Below are 22494 nucleotides of genomic sequence, written 5' to 3' on the forward strand. Positions count from 1 at the left end.
ATCAACTTACTTGCACTTGTTCACCAATATTTACTACTTTATTATTTACTGTAAAATTCCCCCCTCACATCCACACACAAAAGGGTTAACCTGCATTCACAATGTACACACTGTCATGTACAGGGCTGTACCCCTGTTGCCATAGAAACCCAGCTGAACAGTTTATTTAATCACGGTAGCCATATTTATAAAGTAGTGCGTCTCACTAAGTGAGCGATGCAGGAAATAGAAGTAACGAACCCTCATGGTTTTACAGGATCGTTGCGCTATGCTATTATTCTGTGCATACACAATAACTTGTAATGATACCAAAAAAATTTGGTTAATATGAAAAAACCATAAAATAAATAATACACATATATTTAGTCATTTAAAATATTTTTTTTCCAAACACATTTTAGATTCTACTTTTGAAATATAGTAAAAGATACTTCTAAAAAAAATAAAACACTTCAATTATCATCATGGAAGGTACATGTACAAAAACATATTAAATTAGCATAATTATTGGGAGAACTTTTTGAGAGGTTTGGTTGGTTTCTGTGGATATCCACATCAGGATCAGTGGGTCCAAAGTCTGGGGTAAAATTGTGGAAGGGGGGGGGGGGATGACGACTAAAATTCGACTGTTTTATGGATGTCACATATGACCACTTAATGAAATGGACAGGCAAACCGTTGTATATTTTCTTGGCATATTTATTATGTTTTATGAACATACACTGTGCATCAAACAAACCAGACCCAACTCTAAGGTGTATCAATATGACTTTGGTCTATGGACGGGATTGGATTTAGACTTGATAAGGGCCATAGTGGTTTGAGATATGGGGTCCCACCATAAGCCTAGATATCATCACTGAAGACCTTCTATGATCTTCAGTTGTTTGTTATAGGGACTTGTAACAGAGCAGTATATTAATATTACACAACACAAATTGCTACATATTACTGGCACTATGTGGTTTTAAAATAAGTCTATGGGATGGGAAAAATGATATGAAGTCAAGGCATAATCAGAATGATTACATTGCAAAATATTTGATATCTTGCACTACATTATAATACGTGACCTAAATTATTATATTACAGTTAAATGCCAATCTACTATTCCATCACTAAAGATAACATAATAAATTTATTTAAGTCTCTAGAAGACTGTGTTTGGATACAGGTTTTCATCGTGCTGTTACCTCCCTTGGATATGGTTTAACAGAATTCTCTCCCCTTAACTGCAGCGTGATAAAAATATCTCGTGAAAACAATCGCCGTTGGAATTGATAACAAAAAATAAAAATTGATGAATGAGTCCTGTCAATATTGTGGACAGTTTTTAGCAATATTTCAACACGCTCCTTTAGAAACTTAAAAATTTAGAATCTTCCAGATTTTTTTTCACCTTTTGAGAGCTGCCACTTCAACTGGAAGATCAATGGACATTTTTTTTTCTGGATGACAGAACTCTAGCATCGTTCACTCCGATAGGCGGGATCGATACTTAATCTCCACATAAAGGGAATCGATACCTGACCCCGCATTGAGTAGAAACAATGTTTTGTTACAGTAGCACCTTCATTAGATCTGAGAAACGAAACCGTTAATTAGCGACTAACGTCCGCGCCCCTACCCCGGGGGTGGACGGGGGTAAGTCCAGGTGGGCAGACAAAAAATCCCAGTGGGCCGCCAAAATCAATGCTGTTATTGACATATCAGTGCTTTCAGTGACGTAGCCAGGAATTGGTCATGGGAGGGTTTGAAACATTTTTCCATATGTATACAATATTATATATATATATATATATATATATATATATATATATATATAAAGGGGTCTATGGGAGGGGTTATAAACCCTCCCCCTCCTCCTCCTCCCCCTTGCCTACGCCACTGAGTGCTTTGACTTAAACAAAACAATATCTTTGTTTGATTCACCCTTCCTATTTGTCGTTTGTTTATCACTGTCAATGTATATTGCAATCTGTAAAGTGACACGTGACTTTGTAGGCCTCGGTCTCCAGACTTGGATAAAAAAAATTTTCTATGAAAATTTTAAGTCGGGAGATGGCCGCTTTTATTTAATGCCCGGGCCGCTTAGATATAGCCAGTCCGTCCCTGTCCCAACCCCTCAAATTAATGTTTGTGTAATTTACCCTTATATTGCAACTCCAACAATTGGAGTTTCTTATACTCAAGTATAACGAAATACTAGACTATCATAGTTTTAACTTTAGGATTCCTGCATCAGCCCATGTAACACAACAATACATTTTTTGGTCCCCGCTTCTCCCCTTTAGACTGGAAGATCTTTAGACGTTACATAACATTTCTGAAGACAAACCCCTCATATAATTTTTAGAGCCTCCGTCCCTCACTCACTACCACCCTCCCCTACCCCTTAAGAGCGTCCACCAGGTGAGCTTTACATCACCTGCCTATGATAAAAAAAAATGTATGTTTGTTGTAAAAATCAATAAACATTAAATTGCTACACAACTGCCGGGAAGTAACGTTATAAAATATGCAGAGCTTACATCAAAATGCACAAATTTAAGTTTTTAACAAACGACAAAAAAAAAAAAAAAAAAAAATTTAAAACTAAATAAAACATGAAAAAAGATAAGTATTATCAGTATTAAAATAGTAAAGTTCCCTTTTCGAATCTGATAGTCCATGAGGCAAGCGAAGTAGAGTTCACCTGTTTCTGTGACCTCGGCAAATGAATGGTCAGCAATTTGCCCAGCTGCCTTTACATTCCCTAACGAGCTGGGTGGACTCAGGGACGTTTTACTTACTTGAGCACGGATTCGAACTCAAGACTTTCAGGTTAGCAGTCTAGTACTGTATTATTCAAATATATTAAAAAATATTACAAAATATCCAAAGCTAAGTGCTGGAAAGTTTGGTAGTGAATCTCTACAAAACATCAACATCTTTAAGAAAAAAAAAATCGGTTACCTTGCCCGCCATTATTGTATCGACTAAAGCTTCAGACACAATATTCTCTCCCCTCCCCCACCTCTCCAAAGTTTGTTTTCCCATAAAATTGTGGGAATTCATGCCTTGACATGCGCAGTTGTCTAATGTCCACATCCGGTCTGAAAGCAGCAACAAAATTCGAACGGGCTGGAAGCTATGCCACCATCGTCAGAAATAAATTTTTATTAGGAAGAAATCTCTTGCCATGCGCAGAAGACATAAAAGACGATTGATCATGCGCAGAAACCAGACGCGCTGGCACATTAAACCATCCTGATAAAATATCGTATTTCTAGTTTTTAATTCTAAAATGAATTACAATTTTTAAAAATATCCTTTAAAGGTCATGAGAAAAAGGGGAAATTTCTGTGTTGGGTAAATAGCTGGCATGAATAAAACCTGAGCAGTTTGTATTTTGACTCCGTTATAAGGATCGTTTGACACAGGATTGTCTTGGAGTCTGACACAAGTGCAGGATTAACCTGCCGGCTATCACAGGTACAAGATTAACCCGCAGGCTGTCACATTTACAGGATTAACCTTCATACAGTCACAAGATTAACCTGTATAATGTCAGAGGTACAGGATTAATCTGCGAAAATTCGCGGATTCAGGATTAACCTGCAGACAGTCTAAATTAATCTACCGATATCTAATCTGCATTAGACATTTTTCTACTCTGGTGAGGACATAAAAAAACATTGAGAACAGCGCCCAAGACAAATTTATTAAAACATACTAGAGTAAAAGCCGACAAAAAACAACGAAGAACAGTAAAGCAAAACCGAATAAAAAAGAAAATTCACAAAAGTTTATTAACATTCGATAAAAAAGCTATTCAGAGCTTCTAGAAACCTCCACCAAATGTGTGCGAGAGGCAAATGACAGTTCGTTTAAGTGGGTCAACGATTAGGTAGGCGAAGTTTTGTCTGTGACGTCTGCTAGAGGGGAAGTAACTCCCGCCTTTGTCATCCTGTTTAAAAAAAGGTAAAAATCAAAATTTATCAGATTTGGATACAGAGCCTGGGTTAATATAAAATGTGAGAAAATGTATTTTTGTTAATAATGAGATAAATTTTTTATCATGAATAAAAATAATTGTGGTTGAAAGAGAGAGGGGAAAAAAATCTAGGGTAGAAAAAAAATGATAATCTAGACTTGAATATTTGAAATCTGGCCGCAAGATGAAGGGGGTTAAAAGATACCAAATCCACAGGGGGTGGTTTTAGTTTTCATGTATGGGCGTTTAGAATATCAAAGTTGGAATCGTTTTGTGTACAAAGGTCAACAAAAGATTAAAATCAGCTCGAGAAATATTTTTTATTGTTTAAAACAATTTTTACAAAATGTCATTTGAATATGACAAAGACAGGTCAAGATCCTATAGTTAAACTAGACACCTAAGGTTAATATCCTATGGCTATATCCTATAGTAGACACCCAAGGTTAATATCCTATGGCTATATCCTATAGTAGACACCTAAGGTTAATATCCTATAGCTATATCCTATAGTAGATATCCCAAATATTTCAAGAATTGATAATCAATAGCAAATTTTCGCCTAGTAAACCATAATTATAAAATTTCAAGAGTTCTGTGCAATATATTTATATTTTTAGTCGATGAATTAATTTGGTAAACCAATTTTGACAAAGCCAATTAAGAATAAAATCAACCCTTTTATGCCTTTAAATAAAAAATAAAATTCGAATTATTTCGTTTCAATGAGCACAAAATGCAGTTTGATCCCATTAAATTTGTTCGTTTTGAGTTTTGTAAAAACCGCTAGCTACAATCCAATCAGTCTTGGATTGTGTTGAAAAGTAATTGAGGTAACGATACCAGTTCACGTAGCCCAAATGAAGTATCGATGTAACGATACAAGTTCAAATAACCCAAATGAGATAACAATACAAATTAACGTATCCAAAATGAAGTTAACCGAATCCTAAAAGACGTTAAACTGGAAATAATTGAGTTAAAAATAAGTTGAGCGGTGGAGAGATCACATTAGAGATTTAAAGATGGGGTTAATTTGGTCGCTCTTTTTGGTGAGAGAGAGAGAGAGAGAGAAAGGGGGGGGGGCAATTGAGAGGCGGGAGGGAAGCGAAACAAGAGAGGGAGGGAGATAGATTGGGAGAGAAAGGGAGAGGGAGGGGGAATGAGATGCGTGAGAGGGTGGGGAAGAAATCGGGAGAGAAAGCGCGCGAGAGAGAGAGGGGGGGGAGATATAGTGAAAGAGAGGGAGATGGGAGAGTGAGAGAGGTAGGGAGAGAAAACTGAGGGTGTGAGATGGAGAACGGTGTGAGAGAGTGAGAGAGATAGGGAGAGAAAACCGATGGTGTCTGTAAGATGGAGAACGGTGTGAGAGATTGGCTGTAATGGCAGGGTAGGGGAACCAGCAGACGAGAGGGGCGGGGCTGACTTCTGGTCACCGGGGGTAGCAATTGTCAGCTGACCCAGAGGATGTCTTAAGTATAGGGTGACCAACCCACTCCAACCAGTGGACTTGGTGACCAACCCACTCCAACCAGTGTAACAACCCACTCCAACCAGTGGACTTGGTGACCAACCCACTCCAACCAGTGTAACAACCCACTCCAACCAGTGGACTTGGTGACCAACCCACTCCAACCAGTGTAACAACCCACTCCAACCAGTGGACTTGTTGACCAACCCACTCCAACCAGTGTAACAACCCACTCCAACCAGTGGACTTGGTGACCAACCCACTCCAACCAGTGGACTTGGTGACCAACCCACTACAACCAGGGGACTTGGTGACCAACCCACTCCAACCAGTGGACTTGGTGACCAACCCACTCCAACCAGTGTAACAACCCACTCCAACCAGTGTAACAACCCACTCCAACCAGTGTAACAACCCACTCCAACCAGTGGACTTGGTGACCAACCCACTCCAACCAGTGTAACAACCCACTCCAACCAGTGGACTTGGTGACCAACCCACTCCAACCAGTAGACTTGGTGACCAACCCGCTCCAACCAGTAGACTTGGTGACCAACCCGCTCCAACCAGTAGACTTGGTGACCAACCCACTCCAACCAGTGGACTTGTTGACCAACCCACTCCAACCAGTGTAACAACCCACTCCAACCAGTGGACTTGTTGACCAACCCACTCCAACCAGTGTAACAACCCACTCCAACCAGTGTAACAACCCACTCCAACCAGTGGACTTGTTGACCAACCCACTCCAACCAGTGTAACAACCCACTCCAACCAGTGTAACAACCCACTCCAACCAGTGTAACAACACACTCCAACCAGTGGACTTGTTGACCAACCCACTCCAACCAGTGTAACAACCCACTCCAACCAGTGGACTTGGTGACCAACCCACTCCAACCAGTGGACTTGGTGACCAACCCACTCCAACCAGTGGACTTGGTGACCAACCCACTCCAACCAGTGGACTTGGTGACCAACCCACTCCAACCAGTGGACTTGGTGACCAACCCACTCCAACCAGTGTAACAACCCACTCCAACCAGTGTAACAACCCACTCCAACCAGTGTAACAACCCACTCCAACCAGTGTAACAACCCACTCCAACTCAGTGTAACAGCCCACTACATCCAAGGTTCCTAACTTCATTATCAAACACTAATTTAAAAAAAATGTAAATTAATTGGACCAACAATTACCCAAACACGATTGCAATTAGATCTTTGTTAAATACTTAATAGCGCTGCTTAAATTGAATTTCAATTAGCTATATTTATTTAAAACTAATTAGGCCGCTACAATAATGATGGACGGGGAAGTACAGACGTACTCAAATGATTTGATTAAGCGAATCGAATTACACATGACGTAGCTTTTAATTCCTTACAAGGTAGCCTTAGATTACCTACAAGGTAGCCTTAGATTACCTACAAGGTAGCTTTAGATTACCTACAAGGTAGCCTTAAATTCTTTACAAGGTAGCCTTAGATTACCTACAAGGTAGCCTTTAATTCCTTACAAGGTAGCCTCAAACCAAAGCTAAAGTAGCCACCTATTACCAGATATCCCCAATAATTATCCGCAATCAATCAATAACTGATCACAGTATGAACCCAACCATCAACCGATGGTACAACCTGATGCAACTCGCAACTTCAAAGAATTTCTGAGCTTTTAAAATATTATCAGCTTTACAGTTTTTACAAATCACGAGGCTATTTTTAGTTAACAGCGCATGCGCAATGCGATTATACAGCAATTAGTTCCGCTGATACATAGGTTAACAAGGCTTATCGTGAAGAATGGCGTCAACTCAAATATCTCGATCTAAAGCTATGGCGATGATTAGGTGGTTTTATAGGAAGGGGGCGGAACTCTTTGATGTAGATAAAAATAGTTTTGTTGGCTGGAACGCAGGAGATAGACATGGACATAACAATACAGGTCATGACAGGTGTAGCCATGGTGCTACATCATGACAGGTGTAGCCATGGTGCTACATTATGACAGGTGTAGCCATAGTGCTACATCATGACAGGTGTAGCCATGGTGCTACATTATGACAAGTGTAGCCATGATGCTACATCATGACGGGTGTAGCCATGGTGCTACATCATGACAGGTGTAGCCATGGTGCTACATTATGACAGGTGTAGCCATGGTGCTACATCATGACATGTGCAGGTAGCCATGGTGCTACATTATGACAGGTGTAGCCATGGTGCTACATCATGACAGGTGTAGCCATGGTGCTACATCATGACAGGTGTAGCCATGGTGCTACATTATGACAGGTGTAGCCATGGTGCTACATCATGACATGTGCAGGTAGCCATGGTGCTACATTATGACAGGTGTAGCCATGGTGCTACATCATGACAGGTGTAGCCATGGTGCTACATCATGACATGTGTAGCCATGGTGCTACATCATGACAGGTGTAGCCATGGTGCTACATTATGACAGGTGTAGCCATGGTGCTACATCATGACAGGTGTAGCCATGGTGCTACACTATGACAGGTGTAGCCATGGTGCTACATCATGACATGTGCAGGTAGCCATGGTGCTACATTATGACAGGTGTAGCCATGGTGCTACATTATGACAGGTGTAGCCATGATGCTACATCATGACGGGTGTAGCCATGGTGCTACATCATGACAGGTGTAGCCATGGTGCTACATTATGACAGGTGTAGCCATGGTGCTACATCATGACATGTGCAGGTAGCCATGGTGCTACATTATGACAGGTGTAGCCATGGTGATACATGATGACAGGTTTAGCCATGGTGCTACATCATGACAGGTGTAGCCATGGTGCTACATCATGACAGGTGTAGCCATGGTGCTACATCATGACAGATGTAGCCATGGTGCTACATTATGACAGGTGTAGCCATGGTGCTACATCATGACAGGTGTAGCCATGGTGCTACATCATGACATGTGCAGGTAGCCATGGTGCTACATTATGACAGGTGTAGCCATGGTGCTACATCATGATATGTGCAGGTAGCCATGGTGCTACATCATGACAGGTGTAGCCATGGTGCTACATTATGACAGGTGTAGCCATGGTGCTACATCATGACAGGTGTAGCCATGGTGCTACATTATGACAGGTGTAGCCATGGTGCTACATCATGACATGTGCAGGTAGCCATGGTGCTACATTATGACAGGTGTAGCCATGGTGCTACATTATGACAGGTGTAGCCATGATGCTACATCATGACGGGTGTAGCCATGGTGCTACATCATGACAGGTGTAGCCATGGTGCTACATTATGACAGGTGTAGCCATGGTGCTACATCATGACATGTGCAGGTAGCCATGGTGCTACATCATGACAGGTGTAGCCATGGTGCTACATCATGACATGTGCAGGTAGCCATGGTGCTACATCATGACAGGTGTAGCCATGGTGCTACATCATGACAGGTGTAGCCATGGTGCTACATCATGATAGGTGTAGCCATGGTGCTACATCATGATAGGTGTAGCCATGGTGCTACATTATGACAGGTGTAGCCATGGTGCTACATCATGACAGGTGTAGCCATGGTGCTACATTATGACAGGTGTAGGTAGCCATGGTGCTACATCATTACAGGTGTAGCCATGGTGCTACATCATGACATGTGCAGGTAGCCATGGTGCTACATCATGACAGGTGTAGCCATGGTGCTACATCATGACAGATGTAGCCATGGTGCTACATTATGACAGGTGTAGCCATGGTGCTACATCATGACGGGTGTAGCCATGGTGCTACATTATGACAGGTGTAGGTAGCCATGGTGCTACATCATGACAGGTGTAGCCATGGTGCTACATTATGACAGGTGTAGGTAGCCATGGTGCTACATCATGACAGGTGTAGCCATGGTGCTACATCATTACAGGTGTAGCCATGGTGCTACATCATGACAGATGTAGCCATGGTGCTACATCATGACAGGTGTAGCCATGGTGCTACATTATGACAGGTGTAGCCATGGTGCTACATCATGACAGGTGTAGCCATGGTGCTACATCATTACAGGTGTAGCCATGATGATACATCACGAAATGTGTAGGTAGCCAAGGTACTACATAATGACAGATGTAACCGAGATGCCACCCTGATCCCCCTTTACTCTGTTAGAAAAGATGTATTGACGGTATAGCTACATGTAGCAAGGATTGACGGTGTAGCTACATGTAGCAAGGATGGACGGTGTGGCTACATGTAGGAAGGATTGACGGTGTAGCTACATGTAGCAAAGATTGACGGTGTAGCTACAAGCAGACGTCGCTGCTGTAGACACAACAGCAATGTGCACTAATTGTCCTCGTTTTCGCCCATTGGACATGGCCGGCGAACCTGGAATGTCTTGATTAATTCCCAGGCCAGTTCAAACCGAAAGCAAACTTTGGGGTTGAAAGCAGTTTAATTGAGACGGTGTGGGGGAGGGGGTGGGGTGCAGGATGTCGTCTGCACCACGTCTCACAATTGTGCACGTGAGATGGGTGAGCCACGGGTGTGATATGGCATAAATCTGTGGCTATAAATAGACGCGGCTCACAAAGTTAACTCAGACCAATATGTTCCGGGGCCGCTCGAGATTTGACAGTGACAGTCAAGGGGGGGGGGGCGCTCGGGATTTGACAGTGACAGTTGGGGAGGGGGGGCTCGAGAATCGACAGTTAGAGCTAGTGGGGGGGGGGGGGGCGCTCGACGTTTGACAGTAGTCCATTAATTTAAGGACCGTTAGAGTGTGACGTGGACATTAATGTGAGGGCCGTGTGGCCTGGTCCATTAATGTAAGGGCCGTGTGGCCTGGTCCATTAATGTAAGGGCCGTGTGGCCTGGTCCATTAATGTAAGGGCCGTGTGGCCTGGTCCATTAATGTAAGGACCGTTAGCGTGTGGCCTGTTCCATCATTGAATGGGATCTATCAGCTAATAGAGAAGCTTTGATGTAGTGTAAAAATAATTCAACAAGACAACCGAGCGTCAAAACATTTCTATTTGGGCTCGGGGGAGTAGCCTGGTTGTATATGTAGGCCTCAGTGTATGCGGGGGTGTGGATATCAAGTGTCCGTGGGGTGTGGGGGTGTTAGGGCGATTGAGCGAACAGATGGTGGGACTGTACGTGAATATATTTGTGTATCTGCGAGAAGCTTGAAAGAATTGTAAAGTTGCTTGTGTGTGTGTGTGTGTGTGTGTGTGTGTGTGTGTTTGGTTTAGGGATTTGTAACTCTCAACAAGAAGGCATAGAAACAAAGCTGTCATAAAGGCATTAATAGATTATACACACACACATACACAGCCTAACACACACATACATACACACATACATAGACTAAACATACACACATACACAAACTATACTCACACATACACAAACACACATACACAGACTAAATACACACATACTTAGACTAAACACACACATATATAGACTAAATACACATACACAGACTAAATACACACATACATAGACTAAACACACACATATATAGACTAAATACAAACATACACATACTAAACACACACATACATAGGCTAAATACACACATACATAGACTAAACACACACACATACACAAACTAAACACACACATACACAGACGTAACGCACACATACATGAATAAACATACATACACGGACTAAACACACAAACCAACAAACCAACTGACACTCAAGACACATACAAAAACAATATGTCTGAACACAATGCCGTCTGCTTGACCTATCTATCCTGTGTCAGTCAGCACAAGGGATTTTCTAGTCATAAAAAAACGTTTCGTGCAGGGGAAATAATCCGCGAGTAATTGTACGCAGGAACGATAATTCATGTTGTCTGGGTTCAGTTTTAAACCCAGACAAATATCTCCAGCACTTGGTCACGTGTCTCCCGTCTTTTTGGCTGGTTTATTCAGTACAGGAGTTTAGTTCAAACCAAATCCAAGCATTTAAAAAAATCCGTGTTTTAACAAATTAGAACAAATTTTCTTCACGGCGGTGCAATTTTGACAGTGTTTTCGCGCCAATTATTCGAGACGTTTCAAATAGTTTTTCGTGTGAACACCCTTTGCTATTTGCACGGGTAATGTGATCCAGTGACGCGACATCAGTGACGTCATCGAAAAAAAAAAGATAATCGGATCGATGGTGACAGGATTTCAATATGGTGAGGGGTAGGGGCGTGGTTTGGGGGGTGGGTGGGTGAGGGTAGGGGCGTTGTTTGGGGGGGGGAATGGGTGAGGGTAGGGGCATGGTTTGGGGGGGGGGGATGGGTGAGGGTGGGGTGTTGGGGAGGGAGGAAGTAACCTAAAGTGTTAACTTTCACACAAAAGTTGGTGAATCTTGAAATTTTTGCGAGGTAGCAAGTGTTTCTACCAGACTTTGGCCTTGGTGTGACCTCTTTCCCCTGTGCAAAATGGTGTCACTAGTGTCACCTTAGTGCGGTGTTTTAACACAATAGGCTCACACTGAGATCAATGTTAGCTCAACAGCATCTCACTGCGATTAATCGCAGCTTAACGGAACCTCACTGAGATTAATGTTAACAACGACACTAAGATGAATGTTAACGACACCTCATTGAGATTAATGTTAACGGCACATTACTGAGATTAATGTTAACAACGACACTAAGATGAATGTTAACGACACCTCATTGAGATTAATGTTAACGGCACATTACTGAGATTAATGTTAACGGCACCTCACTAAGATTAATGTTAACGGCACCTCACTGAGATTAACGTTAACGGCACCTCACTGAGATTAATGTTAACGGCACCTCACTGAGATTAATGTTAACAACGTCGCTGAGGTTAATTTAACTCGAGGCTGACAAGAGGGCGCTGAACTATAGAGTGGTCGGCGGTGCGAGTGTGTGGGTGTGTGGTGATCACGCCGTGTGGGTGTGGTAACCACACGGACATGCGCAGACGAGCGTGCTCACTAAAGTTACAAATGTGAAGCTCCCGACGATTGATGACATGAACAACAACCCGCAGTTACCATCAGGACAGGATTGTCTTCCCCTGACAGCCGCTGGGGTCTTACACCATGGGCGTGGTCTCGGAAACCGTCGAACTTTTCCGTTAAACGGGACCACGCGAGACGCGAGGTAGCAATCACGGTTGGATTAGGACTAGGATTAAGAGAGATTAATCTAAATAAACACACATCTTTTTACCACCGTCGATGATGGTAGCCGTGGCACAGTGATTGATCCGAAAACTCACGAGTTCGATTATTTTGTCCGGCTGTTTAAACCAGCCGGTCAAATGGAATAAAAACATTTAATTATGAAGTTAATCCATTTCTACTAATTCCTACTCTAACCCAGGTGATTAAAACCCAATTGAAGATTAGTAATTTATTTTATTTTAATCTTTAAATAAAGCGTACGGAGTAATAAAAAAAAAAAAACCCACAGTAAATCGGTTCTTAGAAAGACGAGTTATGGGCCTTGGTTTCCTCAGGACATCCCGATTTGTCGCCCCTGTGAGCAGAAGGGGAAAGAAGCAGTGAAGAGAAAATCAACTTCTCTCCCCTTCGGTCAAGTAAGAAATAACCAAGTCATCGACAATCCCCAAGCGCAGGCACTAAAGGGAAGCAACCCATACAGATCTTCAGGCAGGGGAAACAATCAGAGGCTAGAAATGCATTCTTATAGAAATAAAAAATGATAACTAAGAAGTTTAAATTAAGGCATCTTCTAATCTTTATAATAAGCATTAATAAGTAAAGAAATAAATAACCGCAGTTTAATTATTCTCGCATAATAAATCCAGCAATTTGTGTCGCGTAGCCTTGGATGGTGTGTCTGTTTTGTGTATAATTAGAAAGATTTTTTGAGAGGTTATGAATAAAGATAAGATGAAGAGGTTGGGGACGATGTCATTATCATACACACAGGGGTCGAGGGAGTAAGAGCGACGTAGCGGGGGGGGGGGAGGTGGGGGAGGATAGCGGGGAATGGATAGACACAAGAAAACACAGACATAATAGGACGTAAGGCAGACTGATATAAAGATAAAATGTGTAGCCAGACATAAAGACAGAGAACCATCTATGACACTTATCGAGGTCAAGGTTTTAATAAAGGTGTAGCTAAGGTCATTTGGTGTGGGGGTGGGGGGATGGTCAGCTGGTTGGGTCGGATATGCCATTAGCATGGGGGGGACACATTGGTCGTCATACATAGGGTGGTGACGCACCACTAGACAGCTATGTTGTATGAAGTGCTGCATCATACAGCGGCCAGTATACTAATAACAAGGAGAGTGGCACCAGCGGTAAACAAGAGACGTAACCGATAGCATGGTTGACGCTATTGACTTTTGGTTCCGAATATTTGAGCACAATCAGGAAACATCCAATTATCTCGCTATACAGACAAACGAAAAAACTGGTTATACATGACACATTACATATGAGGGGAACATCATACATTACCTACATACTAGACAGGGGCAACACATCAGTAGCGTAGCGAGGGGGGGACATATGTCCCCGGGCGCCGACCTTAGGGGGGGCGCCAAATTGAAAGTTTGAGGGGGGGGTGGGTGCAAATGAAAAGTTCGAGGGGGGGGGGTGCAAATCGAAAATTTGCTTCCAAATTGAAAGTATGTCCCGGGCGCCGGGAAGGGTCGCTACGCCTCTGCAACACATAACACATAGGGAACACATCACACATGAACATAACACGATACATCATTAACGTTTGACAAAGGGCATTGCATCACACGATAGAACAACTTAGGAAACACCATTACACATAAACAAACGTCATTACACATAATCAAACGTCATTACATATTAACGGACGTAAAAACGATTACATTTTGTAATGGTTTAAAGATAATACGACACCACTTTGCTTATAATTACCGCTTTCGATGTTATACAATAACTATAGCCATTAATTACACATTATCAGCGATACCAGAAATTTGATAACGAGGGTACGGCTATCCCAAATGTACCATATTATTTTGTCACTGCGGCGACTAAGCTTGTAAATGAACATTTTTCCCCAGGTAATTTCCGGTCACGCTTGTTATTGCTGCGTGACACGTGACAAGTCCCACCACACCCCCACTCCACCCCCACCCAACAAATGGTCACTGAGGTACCTTCGATGGTAGCAGGAAAAAAAATCTCAGTAACCTTGATTAAATTCTTGCTGAAAGCAATGCAATCAGGCAACTCTAAAAAAGAGCGCCTAATCCATTAGTCTTACGAAGGCCGGGGTTGCCAGATTTTTTAGCCCGGTGTAGGCCGAAAGTAATATTTTCGCGTGACCGGAGTTAAGTGGTGGGCACGGCGAACAGGAAGCCGGCAGGACAACGGACGAGGGCACGGGCATTCAGTGACGTCACTGGCCGACCGGCACGGAAATAAAATGTCCGGAAGTAACGAAAAGTCCGGGCTCAGAAGAAAGCAATCACTGGGCAGTAGAGATGAGCAAATCGAATATGAGAAAGGAAAGTAATTTTATTTCTTCATTTTTGTACAGCACCAGAGGGTAGAAGAAACCCGAATAAATGAAAAGTTACTTTTTAAAAGTTCGGTAATCGGCAGATATAGCCGGGAGAGTTAGGTAGAACGAGGAAACATTTATAGAGTTTCGCGAGACAAGCTGCAACATTGTCGCCCCTTTGACTGATGAGTGGTGCTACTAAAATGGACACAAAGATAATTGTAAGTTATTGAAGTTGGTGTTCTGTCGCATGTCTGTATAGATGTCTAAGGCTGCGGTTTAAAGCCATATTTACATTGCGAAACACGTCAGAGAGAGGACTTCAGCTGCAATAGTTTATAAGACACGTCTATTGAGTTATTACGGGAGTATATTTGTTATGTTATTTGGGTAGTCAAATGGTATATTGGGACATGGAAAAAAATAGTTTATAAGGCACGTTCATTGAGTTATTAGGGTATATATTTGTTATGTTATTTGGGTAGACTATTAGGAGACTATGTTTGTTATATGCATACTTTTTGGGTAGATGATGACTTGACAAAATAGGACTCAAGAGTTTGTTAAATTGCTAAGGGAGTGCGAATCCCATAGGAAGCACGATGGTCGAGTGGTTAAGGCGTTGGACTTAAGATCCAATGGAATTATTTCCGCGTGGGTTCGAACCCCACTCTTGCTAACTTTTTTTTATGGGACGGAGTGGCCTAGCGTTAGGGAAACAAAGCTGGCTGGACATAGTGCTGACCACACTATCTCCCTGTATGCTGAGGTCATTGAAACAGACGAACTCTACTTCATCTGACCCATGCATCTTGGGCATGAAAGGAGAAAAGTTGTATTTGTTATACCATAAGACAATATTTTGGGCCTCTAGAATTTAGGGCCGCTCGTCAACACTGCTTACACATCTCTATGTGAAATATGAACGGTTACATGTAGGGATGTGAGTGGCTAGGCTTACATGTAAGGGTGTGTAGATGTAAGGATGTGTCTAGGCTTACATCTAAAGGGCTGTAGGATATGTTGTGAGCCAAACATAACAGTTAATATGTCGTGAATGTAATCTAATGTAAGGACACAAAAACAAAGAGTTTAGGACAATTGAGAACACATATGGAAACACATTAGAGACATTACACAGACACCTAATAAGGGACGGCGCGGTCAGGTAGTAGAGCGCTGAACAGTGGGACCACGTGCAAGATACCCAGAGATCAACTCTGGAGGTTCTACGTCCACAGTGGGACCACGTTACCCAGAGATCAACTCTGGAGGTTCTACGTCCACAGTGGGACCACGTTACCCAGAGATCAACTCTGGAGGTTCTACGTCCACAGTGGGACCACGTTAAAGATAGCCAGAGATCAACTCTGGAGGTTCTACGTCCACAGTGGGACCACGTTAAAGATACCCATAGATCAACTCTGGAGGTTCTACGTCCACAGTGGGACCACGTTACCCAGAGATCAACTCTGGAGGTTCTACGTCCACAGTGGGACCACGTTAAAGATACCCAGAGATCAACTCTGGAGGTTCTACATCCACAGTGGGACCACGTTAAAGATACCCAGAGATCAACTCTGGAGGTTCTACATCCACAGTGGGACCACGTTAAAGATACCTAGAGATCAACTCTGGAGGTTCTACGTCCACAGTGGGACCACGTTAAAGATACCTAGAGATCAACTCTGGAGGTTCTACGTCCACAGTGGGACCACGTTAAAGATACCCAGAGATCAACTCTGGAGGTTCTACGTCCACAGTGGGACCACGTTAAAGATACCCAGAGATCAACTCTGGAGGTTCTACATCCACAGTGGGACCACGTTAAAGATACCTAGAGATCAACTCTGGAGGTTCTACGTCCACAGTGGGACCACGTTACCCAGAGATCAACTCTGGAGGTTCTACGTCCACAGTGGGACCACGTTACCCAGAGATCAACTCTGGAGGTTCTACGTCCACAGCCTAGGGACATCCTCAACTTTTGTCTTGACAAAAACACAACCAAGGCAGCCATTGTGTCACTGCCCGGATGTAAGTATTTATTTAGCCCCTAGTGCTCATTAGCCAGGGTTACGTGGGGGTGGGGGAGGGGAGGTGGCTGAATTAACCCCTCGAGGACCGAGAACACAGTACTGTTGCTTCCCGTAATGCCTTTATTGGCTTGTTCGTTGTCCGGGTTATTGATCACAGAAACCAGGGGGTTAAGACAAGAAGAAAGCAAACCCGGAGCAAGGGACATAAGTGGTGGACAAGATCAGATAGAGTTACGGTCCCTACTTTGAGACACTGTTAGGCGGGTTTAAACGATACTAAAGGCTTAGATTGGTTTCAGTGAGGTCTTCATTTCACGCAGACGGACGGGGAAAGATCTATTTTACTGAGTTAAGACATCGATTTTTGTAGCAGCGCACAAACATACAGGCAAGATGGCGTAGAGGCAACTGTGGTCACATGTGTGGTGGTCTGGGAAAACTTGGCTCGGTGTGGGCAAAGACAACTTGGTTGACAGAGATGACAGCCGCAAGGCATGCTGGGTCAAAAAAATAATGGCTGCCGACAGATCTCTGTAGGCGAGTGGCTGTTCAAACAGGTCCATAGACAGACAGTACACAGAGACATCTAGTGACAATACAAACTCACATACAGACAACACATACAGAGACAACACATGCAGACAACACACGTAGGGACGACACACGTGGGGACAACACACGTAGAACAACACACGTAGTGACACACATATGGACAACACACATAGGGACAACACACGTGGGGACAACACACGTGGGGACAACACACGTGGGGACAACACACGTGGGGACAACACACGTAGGACAACACACGTAGGACAACACACGTAGGTCAACACACATACGGACAACACATATACGGACAACACACGTAGGGACAACACACGTAGGGACAAAACACGTAGGGACAACACACGTAGGGACAACACACGTAGGGACAACACACATAGGGACAACACACATAGGGACAAAACACGTAAGGACAACACACGTAGGACAACACACGTGGGGACAACACACGTAGGGACAACACACGTAGGGACAACACACATACGGACAACACATATACGGACAACACACGTAGGGACAACACACATAGGGACAACACACATAGGGACAACACACATAGGGACAACACACGTAGGGACAACACACGTAGGGACAACGCATACGGACAACACACTTAGGACAACACACGTAGGGACAACACACGTAGGAACAACACTTAGAGACAACACACGTAGGGCCAACACATGTAGGGACAACACTTAGAGACAACACACGTAGGGCCAACACATGTAGGGACAACACACGTAGGAACAACACATGTATGGACAACACACGTACGGACAACACACGTAGGGACAACACATGTAGGGACAACACATGTAGGGACAACGCATACGGACAACACACTTAGGACAACACACGTAGGGACAACACACGTAGGTACAACACATGTAGGGACAACACACGTAGAGACAACACATGTAGGGACAACTCATACGGTCAACACACGTAGGGCCAACACACGTAGGGACCAGGGGCGGAACTACAGTACCGCCAGACCCCGCAATGCGGGGGGGGGGGGGGCCCACGCCATTTAGGGGCCCATTACCGACCATAATCATTTTTTTTTTACAGTTAAAAAATAATTTTCTTTCATTTTTGACTTGATGGTTGTTTTGTAAAAAGAATACCGTAGCTGCTGTTGATTATCTTTATTTTATAGCCACAATCCCGAGTCCTCTTTCTCCTACAATCAAACACATGCTGTTGACGGCAAAATTCTTTTGAAAATAAATCCATCGCGTGAAAGATAGGCAGACGCTCAAACCACTTCTATGACTTATTTCCCCTTTTTAAATAGTCAAATATGTGTGCACCTTTTAATAGATTTGCTCTTAACAAATTTAAAAGCAATTACTTCTCTTAATTATTATTTTAAAAAAATACATAATAAAGAATGACAAAGCATGAAAAGGAAATGTATTTATGATTAATAATATAAATACAAAAAAAAACATAATAATAAACATAACGCGAGAAACCATTACTGGTACAAAGTTTTCATGCTTCATATTCTTTTGACCGACTTGATTTTAGGAAGCAGTTAAGCAAACGTTTATTATAACAGAGATTTTCGAAGAATGTCACTGTATTTGTATTAAATTGGAAAATAAAAGTCTACAAAAAAAAATAAATAAAAAAAAAGACGAATAACACTCACACAAATGACGTGTTGTTGTAACTTGATTTTAATTTTTAATAAAAACTAAGTATTTTTAATTATTTTTAACTCGAACAAGCCCGAAAAGAGTATTCTATGTTTTGTTTATATATATATATATATATATATATATATATATATATATATATATATATATATATATATATATATATATATATAAATATATATATATATATATATATATATATATATATATATATATATATATATATATATATATATATATATATATATATATATATATATATATATGGGGCCCAAAAAATTTCTTTGCGGGGTGGCCCTTTTTTTCTAGTTCCGCCACTGGTAGGGACAACACACGTAGGGACAACACGCCCAGACAACGTAAACAAAGACAGACATAACTCCCATAGAACACACAGAGAGAAAACTCTACAACAGAAAACACCAATCATCATAAGAGACAATACCAACCACCATAATAGATTAAACCAACCACTACACCAGACAACACCAACCACTACACCAGACAAAAACCAGCCACCACAACAATGCCATCATCTACCACCAAGTGAAACTCTCCTCATACAAAGGGATTAACCGAAGCTTTAGAAAATCCAAAATCCGCCAGAAGAACAGATTAAAATAAAATATTCATCGGGATTATCCGGACACGCAATACATTGTTCTCAAAACTGTTGGGATAATTTTTTTTGTTTTTTCTAAAGTAAGACCAACCGAAAAACCGACTCAGTGGATTTGGTTTAAAATAGACGTAGACATCATGGGAAGATAAAGAACCATTTTCACATCTTTTGGTCAGACTGTCACAGCCCACCATTTTCACATCTATTGGTCAGACTGGACACAGCCCACCATTTTCACATCTTTTGGTCAGACTGGACACAGCCCACCATTTTTACATTTTTAGGTCAGACTAGACACAGCCCACCATTTTCACATCCTTTGGTCAGTACAGTACCAGCCCACAATTTTCACATCTTTTGGTCAGACTGGAAACAGCCCACCATTTTCACATCTTTTGGTCCGACTTGACACAGCCCACAATTTTCACATCTTTTAGTCAGACTGGACACAGTCCACCATTTTCACATCTTTTGGTCAGACTGGACACAGCCCACCATTTTCACATCTTTTGGTCAGACTGGACACAGCCCACCATTTTCACACCTTTTGGTCAGACTGGACACAGCCCACCATTTTCACATCTTTTGGTCAGACTGGACACAGCCCAACATTTTCACATCTTTTGGTCAGTACGGTACCAGCCCACCATTTTCACATCTTTTGGTCAGTACGGTACCAGCCCACCATTTTCACATCTTTTGGTCAGACTGGACACAGCCCACCATTTTCACATCTTTTGGTCACACTGGACACAGCCCACCATTTTCACATCTTTAGATCAGACTGGACACAGCCCACCATTTTCACATCTATTGGTCAGACTGGACACAGCCCACCATTTTCACATCTTTTGGTCAGACTGGACACAGCCCAACATTTTCACATCCTTTGGTCAGACTTGACACAGCCCACCATTTTCACATCTTTTGGTCAGACTGGACACAGCCCAACATTTTCACATCTTTTGGTCAGTACGGTACCAGCCCACCATTTTCACATCTTTTGGTCAGTACGGTACCAGCCCACCATTTTCACATCTTTTGGTCAGACTGGACATAACCCACCATTTTCACATCTTTTGGTCAGACTGTCACAGCCCACCATTTTCACATCTTTTGGTCAGACTGAACACAGCCCACCATTTTCACATCTTTTGGTCAGACTGGACACAGCCCACCATTTTCACATCTTTAGGTCAGACTGGACACAGCCCACCATTTTCACATCTTTTGGTCAGACTGGACACAGCCCACCATTTTCACATCTTTTGGTCAGACTGGACACAGCCCACCATTTTCACACCTTTTGGTCAGTACGGTACCAGCCCACAATTTTCACATCTTTTGGTCAGACTGGACACAGCCCACCATTTTCACATCTTTTGGTCACACTGGACACAGCCCACCATTTTCACATCTTTTGGTCAGACTGGACACAGCCCAACATTTTCACATCTATTGGTCAGACTGGATACAGCCCACCATTTTCACATCTTTAGGTCAGACTGGACACAGCCCAACATTTTCACATCTATTGGTCAGACTGGACACAGCCCACCATTTTCACATCTATTGGTCAGACTGGACACAGCCCAACATTTTCACATCTTTTGGTCAGACTGGACACAGCCCACCATTTTCACATCTTTTGGTCAGACTGGACACAGCCCACCATTTTCACATCTTTTGGTCAGACTGGACACAGCCCACCATTTTCACATCTTTTGGTCAGACTGGACACAGCCCACCATTTTCACATCTTTTGGTCAGACTGGACACAGCCCACAATTTTCACATCTTTTGGTCAGACTGGACACAGCCCACCATTTTCACATCTTTTGGTCACACTGGACACAGCCCACCATTTTCACATCTTTTGGTCAGACTGGACACAGCCCAACATTTTCACATCTATTGGTCAGAGTGGACACAGCCCACCATTTTCACATCTTTTGGTCAGACTGGACACAGCCCACCATTTTCACATCTTTTGGTCAGACTGGACACAGCCCACAACTTTCACATCTTTTGGTCAGTACGGTACCAGTCTACCATTTTCACATCTTTTGGTCAGTACGGTACCAGCCCACCATTTTCACATCTTTTGGTCAGACTGGACACAGCCCACCATTTTCACAACTGATAGTTTGTGACCAGACCCCATTCCCACACCTCATATCCTCCCTCCCCCCCACCAGAGAGTGTCCACTCGAGACGAGTACACAACTCATCAATGTAACTAGCCCCAAAGTCACGCTCGCCGTCTTCAGATGGGGGCGGGTGTGGGGGGAGGGGGGGGGGGGGTAAATCACTCCATTCACTGAGGGTGGGGCGGGTTTGGGGCAGAGAGAGAGAGATGGTAAGTTTAAACAGACAAATCAGTTATACCGATATAGATTTCTTGTGGGTAGCGCAAGTCAGCTGTTCCCTGCATCGACACAACTGGTCTGCTGTTCCCTACATCTACACCACTGGTCATCTACACCACTGGTCAGCTATTTCCTACATCTACACCACTGGTCAGCTGTTCCCTACATCTACACCACTGGTCAGCTGTTCCCTACATCTACACCACTGGTCAGCTGTTCCCGACTGCTACACCACTGGTCAGCTGTTCCCTACATCTACACCACTGGTCAGCTGTTCCCGACTGCTACAC

At 42.9% G+C, this 22494-nt stretch overlaps 1 protein-coding gene and 1 non-coding gene across 2 annotated transcripts in view; one reads left to right on the forward strand and one right to left on the reverse strand.

Moving 5' to 3' along the window:
* Positions 1 to 3772: 3772 nt before the first annotated feature.
* LOC131952470 (cilia- and flagella-associated protein 300) overlaps positions 3773 to 22494 on the reverse strand; it is a 68300-nt gene continuing 49578 nt past the window's right edge. Inside the window, exon 7 of the mRNA XM_059315153.1 lies at positions 3773 to 3949. Within this exon, the coding sequence (XP_059171136.1) occupies positions 3824 to 3949 (126 nt within the window). The 3' untranslated portion in view covers positions 3773 to 3823. The remainder of the gene's footprint in view (positions 3950 to 22494) is intronic.
* Trnal-uaa (transfer RNA leucine (anticodon UAA)) lies at positions 15537 to 15619 on the forward strand. The gene has a single exon. It is a non-coding gene; the product is annotated as a tRNA-Leu (tRNA).

Source organism: Physella acuta, unplaced genomic scaffold (assembly GCF_028476545.2).
Source record: "Physella acuta isolate Inbredline_101_S28 unplaced genomic scaffold, ASM2847654v3 ptg000072l, whole genome shotgun sequence".
NCBI classification, from domain to species: domain Eukaryota; kingdom Metazoa; phylum Mollusca; class Gastropoda; family Physidae; genus Physella; species Physella acuta.